At 38.0% G+C, this 21307-nt stretch overlaps 1 protein-coding gene across 1 annotated transcript; it reads right to left on the bottom strand.

The window, feature by feature from the left end:
- Positions 1-3331: 3331 nt before the first annotated feature.
- LOC145990390 (protein GVQW3-like) lies at positions 3332-3730 on the bottom strand. The gene has a single exon (XM_083126086.1). It carries the CDS (start codon positions 3728-3730, stop codon positions 3332-3334), a length of 399 nt encoding a protein of 132 aa, XP_082982212.1.
- Positions 3731-21307: the final 17577 nt, after the last annotated feature.

Genomic DNA, 21307 nt, shown 5'->3' with positions numbered 1-21307 from the left:
TTTCTAAGTTCAGTAATCGTTAAAGCTCTTGAGCACCAGCAGAGAGTAGCCAACATTAATATAGTGGAAACACAGGCAAAAGAGCTTGTGCTGAATCGCACTCGCGGGTGTAGGGAAGAGGCAGGGGGAAACAGGCTTCGCCGCGGTCAGAGCCAGTGTTGCCAGGACATTTCTTTAATAGACTGTTGCTATGGAACCACCAGGAGACTGCTCAAAATGGCGTTTCCTACTCATCTTACTTGGGCATGGAGGGGAGAGGTAGAGTGGAAATCCACTCAGTCATGAAAAGTACTGCTTGAACTGTGAAATTATACCAAACGCTACTCAATTGTGCTAGGACATTATTATTATTATTATATTTCATTACTATTATTACTTTGCTATTTTTAGATGGTTGTATTTTATCCAACCGCAAAATCTATTTCTGCTATGGTTATTTTATTTTCCTTAGAGCATTGGTAAGCTTTCCCCACTCTACCCTTCCCCATACGCGTGCGCAGACCCTCTGATTAGGGGGGAGGGGGTAAAAACCTTGATTAAAGTTCAGTCGAGAAAGAAAAGCATTATTCCATCACACTGTTTTATTACATTGATGGTCACAAAATCAAAATTTGATCAAAATATTCCAGAAATGTGTGAATGCAGTTGGCCATCGCTTTGAACAACTCATATAACAAAGATTAGTACTTGCTATGCAATATAAATACAATTTTCCGCATGCTAAAGATTTGTGCGTAAAAGTAAGCGGGACGTCACGGGTCGTAACTGCCGGCATCCGGGCCGTGCTTCGCCGTTCTGCAGTCATGCGCTATGTCGGCCAGGAGTAAAAACGAACGCAGTGTATATACATACACATATATACTAAATGCTGCAACATAGAGGTAGTACACGTATGGTCGCTCTAAACAGGTCCCTTTACTTTTCGCATCTAGCATGCGGAATTAATTACTGCGAATATTCTCAAAATATAATTATTCAACTTAATTACTACACTCCCTACTCAATGTATCTCAATGCCACACAACAAAACAAACAAAAAAATGAGACAGTTTTGGATTTGAATCCGCGACCCTTAATACCTTGGAAAAAAGAGAGCTCTGACGCGAGTATTTCAGCAAATATTGTACAACATCGCTTGTACATTATACGACGCACGGTTTTAGAAGCTATATCGGGCGGAGCTACGGAGAGCGTGTCATTGGCTACCAGCCAATAGCAGGAGTGCAACGTTGTGCAGTTAGGAAACTGCGGCGCGCAGTTAGACACCGTGTTCTGTACTTTTCTTGCACGCAAGAAGTTTTCATAAAACTCGCCACTTTAAGGTTCATCATACAATGGGGCACGACATTTTGAATCTGTCTGTCCAAGTTCCATGAATTTCCGTCGCCTACAGCCGGAGTTATCGTCTGTGGAAGAAACACGGGGGGGGGGGGGGGACGTCACACAATGACCCTTTCGTTTTCCTTCCGTGTTCCGTCTGTTTTTTTCGTTGCTACCGTGTTGATCCCGCTGAGTTGGGTCTTAGTAAAGCTATGGGTGTCAAATTCAGCTGAATATATACAACGGCCCTTCATTGTCGTGGGCTTTCACGAACATTGCGAGTCTGAGTTACTTTCAGTTCAGCGTTTTCGTAACAAGGACGGTGTAAGATAATTTTACTCGTAGGCCACGAAGAACAGTTGTGAGAGGCTTCAATACAGCCCCTATTGATTGATTTGATTTATTTTACTTCGCCCTTCTGCCACTTATGGCTAATCGCGAAGATGAAGATGGGTGATATAATAAAATTCATGAAGGGACACCTATTCCCGGTCCGGAATTCGTATCCGGGACCCCTGGCGTCGTAGCGCGCTGTAAAATACAGCCCTTTTGTTCGATAGTTGTGCAAGAGCTTGTGTTCCGTGAGTGTTATTTAATATTGTCGCGCCGGCCCCCATGGTGGAGTGATTAGCATATCGCGCTACGACGCTAGGGGTCCAGGATTCGAATCCCGGCCTGGACATAGATGTTCATGAATGTCCATTCATCAATTTCATTACATCATCACTCATTCCCATCTTCGCAATTAGCCAAAAGTGACGAATTAACATAAAACAAAACAAATCAAATTATTAATGTCGCTCTCGAAAACTAGTACTAGTAGTACAGGCACCAAAGTAGCGAGAAGTTGGGGGCAACTGACTCCCCCCTCGCCCCCCCTAATCGCCGCCACTGTTTTGAAATGTATTCTTACTTCAAGGAATTGGCGTCGGAAGAAGTGTGTGCTCAAATAGTGTTTTCTCATAGTCGAGAACTTACGGCTAAAGCGCGTGGTGTATGGTGCACACTGTGTTGCGTATTATAAAACAGGGTAAAGTATCTACCACAGAAATCGGTGAACTCCTATTCAAATCTCCTGGGGAAACATGCCAGAAATCGGAGACGAGACCGATGATGATGGCCTTGCAGTTCCTTTACAATAAATAAAATACCTTCAAACTTCTATCCGGCAGGTACGAGTTTCTCTTATATGCTGCAGTGCTATATGATATGATACAATCCTGTGTAGAATTCTTTACTATATATTTCATTGTACTCATATATCACGTGCATGCATTATACGAGGGAGAATCAAATGAAAAACGCAATTAATTTTTTCCCACTATTTGAATGCAGGGATTATGTTTAGTTGTACATTATTTTTCTATATAGTCCCCTCCCAGTTCAATGCACTTACGCCAACGGATAGGTAGTGATTCAATACCGCGTCAGAAAAATTATTTCGGTTGACTGTGTAGCCACTCGTGCAATGCCGATTGGATGTCTTCATCAGACTTGAAACTCTGCCCTCTTTTAATGGACCAAAGATGTGGAAATCAGATGGTGCCAAATCTGGTGAGTATGGCGGATGTGGTAGTCACTTGAACCGTAGGTCATCGATGGTTTTCATGGTTGCGCAAGCAGAATGAGGACGGGCGTTAACATGTTGAAGCAAAACACCTGCACTCAGCAATCCCTTCGCTTTGTGCTTATCGCTGGCCTCAAATTGTTCTTGAGAAGCTCAGTGTAGGTGGCACTAGTCACTGTCGTACGTGGGGGCATGTAGTGTTCCAGAATAGGACCTTTCTTATCCCAGAATAAAGTCAACATGACTTTCCCTGCAGAGGGCTGGCTGCGAAACTTCTTTGGTTTCGACGAAAACAAATGTCGCCATTCTTGCTTGCACGTTTCGTCTCCGGTTGAAAATGGTGCACCCAACTTTCATCCCCAGTGACAATGTGAGCTAGGAAATCCTCACCCTCCTCTTCATAAAGCCTCAGCAGCTCTTGACAAGCATCAACCCGACGGACTTTCAGTCCATCTGTCGAGGAACCCACCTGGCGGACACTTTTCTGTAGCGGAGCTCGTCATTCACTATGTGTTGTACTGAACTGAAGCTCATATTCAGCAAGGAAGCCATTTTAGCCAGGGTGACACGCCGGTTTTCCTGAATAAGCCGATCTGCTGCGGCTATGGACTCCTCTGTCAGAACTCGCTGAGCCTGACCCGGACGGGGAGCATGAGTCAATAAAGTCGTACCTTCAGCGAATTTCTTGCACGAATCGTAGACTTGCCGCTGTGACAGACAGGCGTCCCCATACTTGGCCTGCATTCTCCGATGAATATACACCGGTTTCACACCTTCACTCCATAAAAAGCGAATAACTATACGCTGTTCCTGCTTGGTGCAACTGCGTAGTGGTGCCGCCATCTTGAATCAGCGGTTACTCACATCCAACCCCACCTACCGGCACTGCTTCGTACTACCAGTTCGGAAAGACGTCAAGGACTGTCTGCAAATTTCCAAACGCCTAGAAAGAAAAACAGATTTTTAATGGCACTTTTGCGGTTTTCATTTGATTCTCCCTCGTATATAAAAAAGTTGAATATTGAACACAACGAATTCTTTGTGTTTCTCTTCCGCTAGCAGTTGGTTTGGTAACAGCGTGACAACACTGGATGCGTATTGGCTGAACTCATGTTCCTTTTAAAAGCGTACGCCGTATAGAGCAAACATCTTGAAACGCATTGATGACTGCGAAAGCTACCACTTTTCGTAATTATGCCTCTTTGTGTTTAAACTTGACAGCGATTTCCTCCAGTTGGTACATTAGCGAGTGCAGTGTTTCCAACCTCTCTAAAATTATTCCCCATACTTAAGTTTTCCGTTTTGTTTCTTATTAATATGTTGGAAGAATATAGTTCCTGACTTCAAGCCATAACCAAACATGTAATTCTTTTTCCAGGGTGTTTCTCGTCTAGTAAAGGGGCCTGTAGTAAAGTTGGCTACTCTCTGCTGGTGCTCAAGAGCTCCAACGATTTCTGAACTTGAAACTATTTCAGAGCGGTCAGGTAACTTTTGAAGAAGTGCACATAATGTTAGTCTAAAAGCTAAAGGCGCATTCTTGACATTGCAAAATAACAAGATAATGCTTTTATCATGAAAATGAACACTTTTTAAAATGTAATGAAAATATTAAGGTATCATATGAAAATTATATTGTTATGCAGGAAAGAAGTTAAAATTTATTTTTGGTGCCCGGGACACGTGTAGTCTAGTGGGGAAATTCCCATCAAAATCTCGTTTATTTGTGAATTTAGGACAATTGCGATGAAGCCAAAATCATGGACAATTGCGATGATTTTGACGGTGAAGGCCATTTTACAAATTAATGGTAGGACAATTTTGACGATCAGAACCTAACCTAACCAAAGGCGCCACAGAACTAATAATTCTGTAGAAGGTTGGAACAACAAAATAATTAGGTGGCTTGGAAGACCGCATCCAAAACTTCATGTCGTTCTGGCCTGCCTCAAGAGCCAAGCAGAAGACACCAGCATCAAGTACATGTGGATGGAACTTAATCTAGAAGGCCAAGTGTATTCGCACTGTTGGCTCTAGCCCGTGTTCAAAAACTTGGTTGAACCAAATTCCCAGCCGAAAATATCAATATTTCACACAATTCTCTTGTAAGAGGTATTGTAAGGGTGTTAAGTCACCCTTCAATTTGATAGAAGATTTAAAATATCATCACAATTGTCCACCTGCCCTTTCACTTCTGTGTTCACCGCAATTGTCCGTCGTCGCAATTGTTCACCATCTCAATTGTCCGGCTACCTAATTTGTACCCTGTAAAGCGGCATGCTTTCAGTTCTCCTGTTGGGAATTTTAAAAGTGTTCATACTCATAGCCAAGACTAACTTGTCTCAGAGAGTATTGTTGTTACAATTTGCTTATAATATTGATCGAATTTTCCCGTGGTCTATTTCTTCCTGTGGCGCAACTAACTAGTGGATTGCGTGTGTGCAATAACGTGTGTGAGGACGGAGCATGAACCAATTCAGTCGCCTTGCTCTGTACATTCCACAAGGACAATTTTTCTTCGAGCAGATATATCATCACTTCATGGTGCTGATACCACTAAGAACTGAAAAGTCCCAGGTAAGTTTGAAGGCAATTAATTAAGATTTACTGCTAAATATGCGTGTGTGTTTGAATACCCGCTCACTTACTTGGTAAGAGCACATAAATCCATGTTATATACAGTAGTATTTTTCTTTTTAATAAAGCTTTTAAATATATATGCATTTTATCATCCGATATCTTAATATTGTGACCACGGCCGTGTCTATGAAGAAAATTATTTGATTGATTGATTGATTGAGTTGGTCTTTTAAGTCCACTTTATGCACAGTAAGGCTAATCGGGACTGGAACTACAGTTTAAAGTGGAACCCGGTCCACCGGGTATCGAACCCGGGACCCCTTGATTACAAGGCAATATGCTACCTCTATGCCATCAGGGAGGCCTAGGAAGAAAATTAAACGGGTCCTAACCAATCCCATTTGTTTAGTAAGCATTTTGCACTAATTTTCTAATAGAATAATAAAACAACAAAACTGAAGAAATACTGTAATTTTCAAAAGAGGTCTCAAACTGTTGTGTACTGTTTTCTAGATGGTCTATAGGCTGGACACAATTTCTTGTGTAAATTATTAATGCCTACTAATTTAATGCCGAATTTTAATTTGTACATCTGAAAGTAAATTTTAGAAAAAAATATTTAAAAAAAATAGTAACGTAATTTCCTTCACAGTCTCATGAATATATTTAGATATTCATAATTTTAATAATAAAAATTCAGGAGGAACTCATAGGCGTCGCTAGCTTGCAATTACCGAGTTTGGGACAATCACAAGCATTGATTTATTTTTATATTTTTGGGGCAAGGAAAGTACTATTTAAGCAAACTTGAATTTAAAAAGAATAAACTAAGTTGTTATTGTTATTATTTTAATCGGCAGTATTGGCATTATTGTGCTTATTAAGTGTTGTTGTTGTTGTTTTTTTTCAGTGTAAGAACTGAACCTTTGTCCCTTCCTTTGCAACGTGATATGCCTCACGTGAATATCAATGGTCATTGTTTCAGCCTACAACTTCGTCGCACTTCGATGCCTGTCCAGGATTAAAACTAACTAACTAACTCTCTAGCCTTCTTAAACCCGAAGGTTCATGGCTGCAGCAAAACAGGCCTTCCATCTTTCCCTATCTTGAGCAAGTTCTATATACTCTTCTCCATCCCTACCGATTTCCCTTAGGTCCATCTCAACATTGTCCCTCCATCTTCGTCTTGGCCTTCCTACAGGTCTCTTACCATCAGGTTTCCCAACAAGAATCCTGTAAACTCCTCTTTCCTCTCCCATTCGTGCCACATGGCCTGCCCACCTAAGTCTTCTTGATTTAATTATTCTAATAATATCTGGACATGAATACAAATTATGTACTTCTAAATTATGTAACCTTCTCCACTCACCTGTCTCCTCATCCCTTTTAAGTCCAAAGATTTTCCTAAGGATCTTATTTTCAAATACTCTCAATTTATGTTCCTCTTTCAATGTAAGGGACCAAGTTTCACATCCATATAATACTACAGGCAAAATTACTGTTTTGTATATTTTAACTTTTAGTTTCTTAGATATTAAACGAGAAGACAAAAGTTTATGAAGAGAGAAGTAACATGCATTTCCTGAATTAAGCCTACTTTTTATTTCCTCTTTAATATAATTTTCATTTGTTAATATTACTCCTAAGTATTTGAATTTGGAAACTGGTTCAAACGAGTTGTTATCAATAATAAGATTTTGATTATTACCTAACACTTGGTTTCGGCCTGTAAGCATATATTTAGTTTTCCCTTTGTTAACTTCCAAACCTATCTCTTTAGCAGTTTTGAAAAATATTTTAGCATTAATCTTAATTGTATTCACATCATCCCCCAGTAAGTCTACATCATCTGCATATGCTAACAACTGAGTCACACCATTTAATTTTAGTCCTTCTTTAGTTTCTTGTACCTTCCTAACAGCATACTCTAAGGCAAAATTAAAGAGCAATGGAGATAATGCATCTCCTTGTTTTAACCCATCATGAATTGTAAATTTGTCAGACACATTAATACCCACATGAATTTTACTTTCTGTTTCACTGGTGCATATTTTTATCATACTAACAAGCTTCTTAGGTATTCCAAACTCTACTAATATATTATATAATTTATCTCTTTTGACCGAATCATATGCTTTTTTCAAATCAATGAATAGCTGATGGACATTTTGATTATATTTCCACTTTTTTTCAAGTGTCTGTCTGATGTGAAAAATTTGATCTGTAGTTGATCTGTTACGTTTAAATCCACATTGATAATCACCTATAATTTCATTAGCATATGGGGTTCGTCTTGTTAAACGAATGTTAGATAATATTTTATACGTTGTTGAGAGTAGAGAAATTCCACGGTAATTATTGCAGTTAATTTTATCACCTTTTTTAAACACAGGAACAATTATGGATTCTTTCCACTGTTGAGGGATTTCTTCTTTATTCCATATTAAACAAATTAATTTATGAATTTGACATATTAATGAATTTCCACCATATTTAATTAACTCAGCTGGTATTAAATCAATGCCAGGTGCTTTGTTATTATTTAGCCTTTTAATACCATCTTTAACTTCAGTCAAGTTAGGTTCTGGAACTAAAGGTTCTGCTGTGTGGACTTCATTTACTTCTGATTTATCTCCTACATGGACATTTAAAAGGTCATTAAAGTAGTTCTTCCATCTATTTAGAATATCACTTGGGTCAGCTAGAAAATCACCGTCTTTATCTTTTATCAAGTTTACTTTAGGTTGCCACCCCTTTCTAAACTCATTTACACCTTTATATAAATCTCTGATATTTTTATTTTTGCTGTTTGTTTCAATTTTACTTTTCAAGTAATCTCTTTTTTTACTTCTAAACGTGCGGTTAACTTATCGCTTTATTCTATTATAATTGTTTAGATTTGTATCATCAGAGTTATTTAACCACCTAAGTCTAGCCTGATTTCTTATTTCTATTAGATTATGACATTCATTATCAAACCATGGCTTACTTTTTCTCGGTTTATGGTATCCTATACTTTCTTTAGCTGCTGATTCTATTGCATTACGTATGTGCTCCCAAGTCTTATTTACGTCTGTTTCATTTATATTTTCATCATCATTTAAATCCTGCAAAATATCAAATCTATTTGACAGTTTAATTTGGTAATCTTTCTTAATTCTTTCATCAGTAAACTTTCCTGTATCAAATTTTAGAACTTTTAGATTTTGTTGCTTATGATTTATCACTGAGAGTCTTTCTCTTAATTTAGCAATTACTAAATAATGGTCACTGGCACAGTCAGCACCTCTATGTGTACGAACGTCAATTATATACTAGTATGCCTTGTCTTGTCAATGAGAATATGATCTATCTGATTATGAGTTTTACATCTGGAGAAGACCAGGTATATTTATGGATATCTTTATGTTTGAAAGTGGTACTTTTCACAATTAAATTCTTTGAGGTTGCAAAAGTAATCAATCTTATACCATTATCATTACTTAATTCATGGAGACTTTCTTTACCAATCGTGGGTTTAAATGTCTCTTCTTTGCCAATCTGTGCATTACAGTCACCTAACAGAATTTTCATATCATACTGAGAAAATCCGTATAAAAATCATCTTTAGTATTATCATCTTTATCTTCCGTTGGTGCATGTATGTCCAGGATTAATATCTTAATTTATATTACAGAAGATCCGGAAACATACGTCATTAGGAGGACGTTCCTTTATCTTGGACAAAATGTTTGCGGTAAGTATTGTTCTCTTTATTCTTATTGCTTCCATACAAGAAGATTCATATGAGCCCATGCATGAATGAAACCGAAAATAATGTGGTTGATATTTAGTATCCTTTAGACTTTGTAACCATTTAAAAGCGATAAATTAAAATAATTGCAAATGGCTAAAGGTATACGTGGTTAGGCAACTACCATCGCTAATCTCAGAAAAGTTTCCAAGGGGAAGGCATCAGAATCAAGGTCATGTTTTGGTTCCACATTACTTGATGTGGAATTGTCCATTTTAACTTGAAGCTAAATATTACAGTCAAGAGACCTGCCAATCATCCAGGCACTTTCATATCCCGCATTGGTTACAGACAGCGACGTCTTCGAACCGTTTCCTTAACCCCGATAGTAAATATATCGTTATCCTCATGTTTTACCACCCTCTATATTGTCCTGCACATTACAAAAATGTTACGATACAGGTTGCTGTGAAGTGTGTGTGTGTAAAAAAGAAAATATATAAATAATAATAATAATAATAAAAAAATAGTCTCACTCTTTGTTCATCAGCCCTCGTAATAATTGTGAATTATATATTTCAAAAATTGTCAGACAATGAATCACAAATTCATCTTCGGCAGCGATGATCATTAAGCTTTCCTTGCCAGCAGTGTGCGAATTACAGGGGGCCGCGGATATTCCCCTCAACAAAAGAATGTATCCCCCAGCAAATTAAATTATTTTATCCCTGCCATGGGATGTTTTATCCCCGTCAAAGATAATGGAATTGAAACCATATACATAGTAAACAATTTCTTAACTATGAAACGAACACAATTGAAAACTCATTCGTGTCATTAATGGTCCAGTCATCAAAGATTTCCCTGCCGAAAAGTATGCAGCCTTGAGGATTAAAGGAAGCCATTCTGCAACTGACCAACCTCACCGAGTCTCTTTTCATACCATAATGCTGATATTTTACATGTATTAAAGTGTTCACAAGAAACTTGGAGGTGGTTAGATGGGCGTTAAATTTGAACTTGGCAATAAAAGTGTGGAACTATTTTTGTGCATGTTTTTTTTTCGTAATGTAAATTTACTGTGAGTTTCTAAATTACGTATAAATGTTGTGAGATTTAATGACCCAGGGCAGAACCACTGTAAAAAAGGTACTTAGAACCACAAAACAATAGTTAATATAATTTGAGTTTGTAAGTTCGCTTTATGCACAGAGAGGGTAATCGGGACTGGACCTACAGTTTAAAGTGGGATCCAAACCACTATGTGCCCCCAGTGGTAGTTGAGTTTACTGAGTGGTGACATGTACAGTACAAATTTGCATAACCTCCAGGAAAAAAGGTACTTTCCAAAATGAAATAAAAAATGCGTCATTCAGTGGACATTCCCCTCCCCCAAAGCAAAAAACTTAATTCGCACAGTGCTTACCGGGTACACTGTGTCTACAAAAGTCATAGCCTAGAGCAAATAATGTCCGCGTAGTTGATTACTTGAAATATTACCATTCCTTTATTTTCTCCGACTCAAAGACCACGTCCTGCATATTATGATTAATTAATAAACAATTAACTTGTTCTATATTATGGTCTCCTACTTGTCCTGCCATCACTACCAATTTGATACTATGTTAACTTTGTGCTCCATGGGATTGAATAACAATGAAATAGTTTTAATAGATGAAAAGAAAATCAACTTATGAATTGAACGTAAGTACTCCTAATTTGAAACGCAGTAACCAATTCCGTCGTACTCGTACTTACTGTTGTTCTGTCCGCCTCATCATAAGTAAGGAAATAGGCTCACAGCTATTACACGTTCTTATGTTAAATTAATATACCCCAAGCGATGTTAGGTCCTCAATTACAAACATACACTCCACTCCATTTTTCTAAGTTGCAACTACAACGAGTCAATGAAGTCGTTACAATCCAGGAATATCCATGAGCATGAGTGTGCACGAACCACGTAATAAAAAATATGATCAGAATCAACCTTAGGTGGTTGTGGAGCCTTTAACCAATAAATCTGTGATATGACTGATCTACAAACTCGCATCAAACAATTAATTTATACCTGGCACGGAGTCGTCCAAACGAACGAGACCTATAAATTTATTTAATGTGCAAGTCTCTACTCCTAAGACCAGCCCTTAAGGAGTAAATGCACCAGCGCTCGAAAAGGGCCGGTGCGGACAGGAACTGGTTTCCGGTTCGTGAGCATCTGGAACCTTCTCGTTCCGTCTCGTCAGAAATGGAAACGGACTGTTCCGGTTCGTTGAAATTTTAACACATTTCACTACATTTTGCTTTTCAGTGTGAACTAAATTGTCAATACTCTTTAATAATACATAAGGTACCTTAACCCAATATGGCCTAGTACCAAATATGGCCTATTTGCCGTTTCCATGTAGTTACAAGATCAGTTCCACAGATGACGTTAGCATGTAATTTAGACTGTCCGAATGACGTGACTGAACCTCTTGGCTGTACTTATAGCACAGTAACCTGAAGACATAGCTGGACCACGTGATGATTGTGTTGTGTTCTACGTGATCTAATATTGCATATGGAAGTTATTACTTGCTTCATCTCCCAAGTGATAGGTGTTTATATCTCTAGGCCATATTATGACATTTGTACTTTACAACAATGAACTTAGTTCAGACTTTAATGTAAAGAACTTTATAAGAACACTACGCAAGGTAGGCTCAATATGGCCTACATAGGAATATATCGTGAAAGACATGCGCAAATGTGACTTTTGTTACTTTTATGTTCACGTAGAGTGTGTGGGAGTTACAAAAGATGATGTGGACCTTTCATTTGCACAGATTGCGATGTGTAATCCATGGTCTTCTGGTGACAAATATTGACGTAACTTCTTGTTTATTGCTTTGTAAACGATGTTATATCCTTGTGTAATCTCATTATATCGTTATGTAAATAAAACGTTAGTCTATCAATATACTTATCTACCTATGAAATTAATATTGCTGTAATTTCTTTACAATTCTGTTGCATTTTTAAAAGAAGAAAATATATGACTTGGCGATATTGGGCACATATGTATCCAATATGACCTAAACGTTATTTTTTCTCCTGTAATCATGTTATTATTTAGAACGGGCTCCAATTTTCAGTAAACGTCCAGAAATGTTCCCTCTTTTGAACCTTGCCATTACTTTTACCTTTCTGACTTTGTACACCAGTAGAAACAATCGCAAACCTTAGGTAGATCATATTGCGTTGTTGTTGCAAAGGACTTAGGAGAGTATGAGGACGTCTATGCAGACTTCATCCTCTGTGCATTATTTTTATCTATTTTAGTTCTTTTCTTGTCAATTATTATTATTATTTGTCGTGTCATGTGAATTCGATACTCTAACAGAATTATCCTCCGCGCAGGATTTTTACAAATTCGGCTTCTCTTTTTATGGCCACTCATTTTTCATAAGCTGAACCTTTATTGTTGACATTCAGAAGAATAAATCCAATTCTTGATCATACGCAAACTAGTAATATCAAAATATATTTCACTTGCAGAAATGAATTCTTTTAATGAGCATTATTAAGACAAAGCATTGACGATACGCGTATTGAACTTTTAAAAAATCCCGGTTGGACGAGCTGACAACCATTCAGGATTTCCCTCCTTTGAAATCTTAAAAAAGTAAAGAAAATTCCAGAAAATTCGTGTTCAATGTTTTGTGTTATTTTATGTTTATGTAAATATTTTAATATTTACTATTAATAATTGTAATAGAGCGGGTCATTTAATCTCGTCGATGTAGTAATCAAATCAGACACAAAAAGACAACATCATATTAACAAAAGTAAGGCGTTCCGTATCTTGTAAATACCTATCTCGAGCATTGATATCCTCCCTTTGTACCCAACACTCCATGTGACTGCATATGTAGGTGAACAGAGTGTTTAAGTGCTGTTTTGTTTTTCTCTACAGAATTCAACCGCCAATTCGTGTTCAAGAATACACCTAAAATAGAATCAGTGCAAGCAAGTACTGCTCTGGAGACTACCACGTTTCGGATATTCATATTTCTTTTTCGTGCTGTGTTACGAGGTGAGTGAAAATTGATTCCATAAAAAGAACCGGGACACGAAATGGTTAGTTCAGAAGGTTCAAACACGTTAAAAGAATGGTCATCCTGTCGTTAATTTTCAAATCGTTAATCCAACCCAACATTTCACTAAGAAGAGTTATTGAATATCTCATGCAGAGTTTAAAAAATATCTTGGATTCTGATTGCATCTAGTAATTGTTCTTTCACATGACACGCACTCACAGTGGCGCAGGAAGGGTTTTCATATGGGAGGTGTACATAATTAGAGCTCCACAAACATAATGCAAAATTCACATAAATAGTTCTTATTTAGGCTATATACTGTATTTATTTAGAATTCTATGGTTTTGTGGTTATTTTAAAGATATGTTTTTAAAACATGTTGTAAATGCTTGTTCTCATTCTTGCTTTGTCTCAACTCCAAAGTTTGTCAAATTTATTTTAGGTCCAGTTTATGCTCAGGCAGGCTAATCAGGACAGGATCTAAGTTTGAAATGGAATTGCATGTCGCTCTTGTCGGGATAGATCTAAAGACCGCTTGAGAGGCATAGAGGCTCTTTATGTCGTCTTATTCATGAAATGTACAATATAACCAATGTATACGCGTACATTATGTCTCAAAAAGTATACAGGTCATTGAAGCAAACAGTTTTCCCTTATATCGTTTCTCTGCGTGATGCCTCACTTCGATGCTCTGAACTCTCGAAATGCGGAATTGTATCCAGAATATATGAAACCAGGGAGCACAGGCTGACAACTGTAACTGGCTGATTAACTTTGAAATATGTATGGGTTATCTGTCAATAATCAGTAGATATCCGCTATATATAGTTTTATGGAAGTTAGAAAACAAAATTTCATAGTCTCACTACCGTCCTTGGTGTCTGCATTGGTGCAGAAAATCGGCAAAGCTCAACGACTTTCTAGGATCAGGGAATTACATTAAAATGCAAGAACAGTCACTTATTTCTCCGATATTTCACTATAATAAGAATATCGAATATTAAATTGTCAGCATTAGGTAGGTATATTTAGTTGTTCAGTTTTGAACGTTCAATACTTAGACGACTTGGTAACGTATTTTACAGTACCACATGTCAAAAATTTTCCCAGATTTTTTACTCACTCCAATGCAAAATTTATTTCCTGAATAACTTTACCATATAGTTTTGATAAAATGTAACTAATGTTTTCATAGTGGAAATTTGAGATTCTGAAAATCCTTGTAAAAATTTCGAAAGTGAAACTCAGCGCCACTCTTCTGATGCATATTTATATCTTATCTTCCAATCCATTACTTCTTGAGAATTGTGTACCTCCCTACACATAGAAGCTGAAGATTAGTTCCTAAAACAAAACTTTATCATAATCAACCATTTTACACTCATTTTAAACTAATTTTCATTCCTTTAGAAAAGTTTTCCCAGCGTGCAGATCAAGTGAACTAACTGTCACCAGAATGTACAGTACAATATCATTACAGTGGTTTTAATGCTTTTCGGAATGAAGATAATGTTTTTTAAAAAAAAGACTTGTATTTTGCTACCCAAAATAGTTTCTTTGAACAGCAGAACCTTGCTCCTGTCAAATTACAAAGGGGTACAGCTTGGATCAGGCATGAGTAAACCCGGGTTGGTGTATATAGGATTTAGCTGTACCACGATTTCACAATAAGTTTTATAAAAAATTCACCATAACATATGTACGTATTTTCACTTCGTTCTAGCTCCAATGAATAATAATTTTTGATGCAACATATCTACGTTTCCACACCTCATTCTCTCCCATTCCCTCATCTTTTTTATGGGTTAAAGTCGGCCATCACTACTCCTATGATACTTAGAAGTAAAAATATACTTATCATAAACTGGCAATACAATTAATCAATATCTACCGGTATTTCGTTATGGAAAACGTCTTAAGGCAAGCGCACCCTGCGTCGCTCCACCCACTCCGTTTCTCCCCTTCCCTACCGTTATACGCGGACTTTCTCAATAGATTTTCGGGAGGGGAGTTGATGCAGTAGTGAATGAACAAGCGCAATGTATTAAACAGATTTCCAAACTATAACGCATGGATTGGGAGATGCAATACTTGTTATTCCTCCAATAAAACTGACTGTGGGGTTGTTGGATAAGATACTATGGTATGGAATATGCAGTGAAACTACAACCTCAGCTTCAACCTCCTCAATCCACAAGAATGCCTGCAAATCACAAACAGTAACGCAGGCAACTACTGAAGTAAATCCATGTATTGATTTGGGGCATGTTAGTGTCTCATATGAAAATCAATTGACTTGCAGCACTGCGGTTCTACGATACATGTAATCAATGTTGCTAGGGTAAACAAAACAGTGTTTTGTGGCTCAGCGTTGCGATGAATTGCAACTGATGTATGAAAGCGGAGACCCTATGTTCGAAGCTTGGGTAATATTTAAGAGCTCATGATGTTCGTTCATTTAGTGTGATATGATTGTTCGTAATCATTTCAGTTAGAATCAATTTAATTTAACTTCAGATTTTTCATATCAATATGCATTATATGACTTCCAGTTTCTAAGTACATTTTGTGCACATCTAGACTAAGTGGAATCCCAACCACTTGTGCTTGGTATGAGTTCGAGTATGAGTTCAAATCCATCTTCAGTTCACTTCATAATGTGGTCAACTTTAAGGTATTACAAGATAATTGCATTCCCTGTTGTTTCTTTCAAATTCGAATTGAATTAAAACAAACAAAAAAATTGGTTAAATCGGCATTAGTTCCTCAGAATTAATTAATTTCTGTTCAATTACATTTCAAGGAATTTAGTAGACTTTCCATGTAGCCGAAAGGTATTACCTTTTGGTGTGATGGGTTCCGGGTTCGATCATCGTTAGGAGCTGCAGAATTTCAAGGCTGATCCAGCGCCGTGAGAGCAGTTGGTGAGCTACTTGAAAGCAATATCAGCGGAATCCGGTCTCGAAAGCCAGAAAACTTCGGCGATGAGACTCGATGCTCTGATCATAGGTAACTCAATTAAAAGCTGTTTGGCAGGAATTTGCGCATAAAGGGCTGTCGCGCCAAAACGTTTTGTAAGCCAAGTGATTTTACACAAAGAGCACTAATGAAGTTCGCGATATTGACATCTACTATACTATTCCACATGTTCCATTTTCGTATGCCGAATGCGCAATGAATGTTCTCTTTATACTTGACTTCGTGCGCTGTTTGGATGACAAAAGTGAACGATAAAAGATTTACGAAGGTGAGGCATATTATTTCAGTACCACCACAATCAGAACCAGGCAACAGTGGCTAAAGATTGCAGAAGAATTGCCATGTACTAACTTCAATTTTTCAAGTTGAAAAATACTCACAATAATATAAGCCTCTGACTATTTAAGTGGGTACAGGGCTGTGTGTGACCTATTTCAAAATGGATTCCGCATTCCATAGACACAGACACAGACACACACACACACACACACACACACACACACACACACACACACACACACACAGTGTTAGAAAGACAGAGAGAGAGAGAGAGAGAGAGAGAGAGAGAGAGAGAGAGAGAGAGAGAGAGAGAGCAAATGCTTAACTTGATTGATTGATTGGTTTGCTATTTTATGTTGTTTTCTGCCACTTTTGGCTATTCGCGACGATGTGCATGAATTGCGATAAGATGGATTTAATGAAAGGACAATAACAGAGACATATTGACAGAACACAACAGAAGCCTTACAGAGGCTTGGAGTCGAGGCATTAGAGCCTAGTTAGCCTGCACCAATGCAGACCAGGATGTACACTGAAATTCTTATGTAAGGCCTCACTGAGCCTCACGTCTTACACAAAAAAAACACGAAATTGAATTCGAAACACTGCAACGTCAATGTCGAAACTGTATGCAAGACAAGGAAGAGCTGCACAGCTGTCAAAGTCGTCAGCGCTACACAGGAGAAAAATGTTAGCCATGAGTCCTCAAGGAATTAGCATAGCGTTTCGTTCTGTTGTCATTTTCCGCAGAAGAAATATTTGTTGCCCATTTTAGGCTAGCAAGAAATCATGTTCTGAGCTGGCGATTTATTTTCTTTATTAATCAAAATTCGTTGTTTGTGTTTTCGTTAGTTTCTTTTTGTTATTGTGGTTATCATTTATAAAGAGAAAACTAGCAAAAGAAGGTCCTTCCTTTCGGCACGTGATAGGCATGTGGTAACTTTGCTATCTATTCGAATATTTTCTAACCCTCTTCGTTTATTTCAATGATAAGGACGAATAATGGTGTGACCAAATAAATGAACGAACATAATAAGCTCTTAAATATTACCCAAGCATCGAACATAGGGTCTCCGCTTTCATAGAGCAGTATGCAAAAACACTCGGTCATGGGGGCTCTCAAAATGGAAATAATAATTGCAACAGAAAACCTAATATTAGAGTATTTTAAGAGTTTAGGCAGATTAACAATTCACGCCAACCAACAACAATTGCCGTAATAGTTACACATTTTCGTTTGCAACACACAACCTCCACTCGGATCGATATGTGAATTCCCCTGTCTCTGTTCTGTATTCTTTCTACTTAGGATATATTACGTTGCCTCTTTGTCTCTTGGTTAACCCAAGACATGGTTGTGGTGGGGCAAACATAGAGATACATCCATGCCTTAATCGTGGTTCGAACTTAAGACCTCTGGTTTCGAAGCACGTTCACTCTGCCACGTGAGTGCTCTCTTTCTCTCTCTCTATCTCTCTCTCCCTCTCCCTCCCCCTCCCTCCTAAACACACAAACACAATGTATATCAGCCTATACGGTGGAACTTTGTAAGTTTGTAAGTGGATAATGTTTTGATGCTCATACATAATCTTTCGACAGCCCTGAATTAAAACACTTGGCCAGTTGGAAGGTGGCATTTTTTTGTTAGAGATATTTTTCGTTTTCAGCATACGTTCTCAAGTAACATTAGCGAACAAATATCATTACTAAAATACAGAAGAATCTATATTGAATTCATTCTCTTGATCAGTTCCAAAACAAAAATGAATTATGAAATTATGTACACAGTAATGGGCCCCAGAGATATCGTTGTGCTTATTGCTATGGCCTTGTATTCAATAGGTTTTGTGGTTGGAATGTCAAATCTTGCTTTAACCTGTAGGCCTAGTCGCAGCATCTGTTCTGATCGTCAAGTGGCTTTGAACTTTTTCATTGTCGGGATACAAACTAAAATCGGCAATTTTTCGTCAACTATTAATTTAAAAAATTGCGTCCCATACTTTAAAAAAAATGTTTTGTCCAAAGCTTATTTTGAAGTTAAATTACTAGTGAAACAGAAATGTGGTTCGACCCCGGTAAATTGTCGAGATAGCACCCTGCATCCCTTTAGCGAACACACACACGTGAGCAGCGAATGAGAGGAACCGGTATGTTAGATTGTATAAAACCATGCTATTTCTATACAGTTTCTAGAACCCCCTCCAATGGACATCCCTTAAGTACAACAACGAAAATAAATATAAATTTTATTTAAATATAAATGTATGAGTCACTTTAGATCAGTCGACCTCCGTGGCGGAGTGGTTAACACAACGCACTATACGTCGGGGGACCGCATTTTAGTTCGGTTCGGACATGGATGTTTGTATTTGTCCCAATGAGAATACAGAAAACAGAGAAAATTGACGTACATGAAAATTGAGAAAATATGAATAACGGGGGAGACTACCACATAGGGGTATTCTTTAAAAATAAAATAAAGGGTGCCTGACTACCATGCGAGAGACCCGTATTCGATACTCGGTGGGAGAGAACTGGGACTTTTTCCACCAATGCCAATGCCAATGCTTTATTAACAGGTTTTTTGTAAGTATCGGGACCATTGTGCCCTTGACTTACTATCATGTTCTTACAAAATAGTGTATATACAACATTTTTCTTGCTATAACCCGGGTCGACTGTCGGCCGGGATTTGGACAATAGTTCATCTGTATTATTTCACTAATTTGAAATTGTTGAGTTCCTTGTTATAATTTTGCATTGACAGAGGAAGGAAATAATCACTATTATTTTTCAAACCATACATAGTTCGGTGCACTGATGAAAAGTTCTAATCGCAAACTACATTTTGCACATCACTTTAAGACACAAAACATAAAATAACCACATAGAATAATAATAATGATAACAATATATAAGTAACAATAAGTAACAAAGAAACAACAAAATCACAATCTGTGCTTTTATAACTGCACTATCAAGGAACACTAATCTGCTCCATTGAAAACAGTACTTTGAAGTACTCATAAACAGGGAGTATATGTAACACATAACACAATAGTACAATAGCATTTTTGAATTTAGATTTGTTCAAAATTTCGGGGCATGGAGTGGGTCATCCGGACCTGTGGTCGAGTTCCAATGCCCCGAACCGCTGGATTTGGATGCTGTTGGATCTGGCTCCAGAACTTGTAACACATGGCATATATAGCAGATTGAACATAATCTAGTTCAAGGTCCTCATGGATTTGTAAGATACGAGTATCTCGGCTATGACCAGTAATAAGTCGAGCAACATTATTCTGTATAATCTGCAATGTCCTTATGACTGAAGGTCAGAGATGACCCCAAGCTGGTGCTGCATACAGGAGTGTGGGACGTACCATCATCTTATACACATGCAAGCGAGTCGTCAGTCCCAAGGTAGGATTTCGGAAAACTGGGTACAATTGTCCAACTCGATTTTGTGCTTTTGCTGTCACAGTTGAGATGTGTTTATGGAAATTTAGTCTTCGGTCCAAAACCACTCCTAGATATGTGGTAAAAGGTTTGTCCAGTATTGAAGATCCCTGAAGTCGTAGAATCTTTGGTAGTTGTCTATGTCGACGCGTAAATAAAACCGCAGCACTCTTCAGTGAATTATACTTCATGCACCAGCGAGTAGACCAATCTTCCAACTCTAATAGTTGTTGTCTCATCCTGCTATAGCATAGATCTTGTAAAGGGCTATTTGTAAAGATGCAACATCATCTGCATAGGTAGCTAACATGCATCTATGAGTAGCAGGGAGCAAACAGAAGTGGAGATAAAACTGCTCCCTGAGGGACACCAGCATGTATGATCTTAACGGTAGATCGAGCACTTAAAAATTGCACCTGAAATTGTCTCTTTTGTAAATACTGATCCAATAATTGCACCAAATAAATAGGAACTCCCAATTCCGATAGTTTCACAATTAATCCAGAATGCCAAATTCGATCAAAGGCTTTGTCGGAGTCAAGAAATACCCCTAGAGTATGTCGACTGAGATTAAAGTTTCCTGTAACATACTCCACTACTCGGACCAGTTGCGTAGTAGTACTATGATGTCGACGAAATCCGAATTGATGATACGGTAGCAAGCCTTTTTCATCCACCACAGCTTGTAATCGTCTGAGTAGTATATGTTCAAAGATTTTGCTAACATGGCTCAGAAGACTTATAGGTCTATAATTCTGTGGTAGAAGAATGTTCTTTCCTGGTTTTGGCAAGAGGATTATTTTTGCTAGTTTCCAACTTGATGGATAATAGCCGGTAAGGAATATAGCATTGAAGACTTTTGCTAGAAAAACTAACAATTTTCTGGGGCCGTTCTTCAGTTGTAATGTAGTAATAGTATCAAAGCCAGGTGCCTTACCAGGTCGAAGAAGATTTATAACACCTTTGATCTCCTGAGGGGTTGTGAGAAGTGGATAAGCTGTGAGTGGTTCATGACGTAATTGTTCCAGTTGATGTTGAATCTTCTGGATATAATTGCCATTATGCGGTTGATCTGGTGTGTGGAATTGGTCCTCCAGATGTTTGGAGAACACTTCAGCCTTCTCCTCTGGTGTGTACACCATGCCATTTGGACCCTGGAGAGGGTAGGTAGCAGATTGTGGATTCTTTCGCAGATAATTTCTTAATAATTGCCAGAATCTACTATCCTGCATTGATATCCCGGAGAATTTGGTGTCCCAATCTGCCTGTCGCTGCCGAATGAGATATCGGCGAAATCGATCGTGAAATTGA

This window comes from Lepisma saccharinum, chromosome 7, assembly GCF_977018435.1.
Source record: "Lepisma saccharinum chromosome 7, izLepSacc3.1, whole genome shotgun sequence".
Lineage (NCBI taxonomy): Eukaryota > Metazoa > Arthropoda > Insecta > Zygentoma > Lepismatidae > Lepisma > Lepisma saccharinum.
This window is presented reverse-complemented; position numbering and strand designations above follow the sequence as displayed.

Coding starts and splice junctions, on each gene's coding strand:
- LOC145990390 (XM_083126086.1), bottom strand. CDS start 3,730: ATGGCGGCACCACTACGCAGTTGCACCAAGCAGGAACAGCGTATAGTT.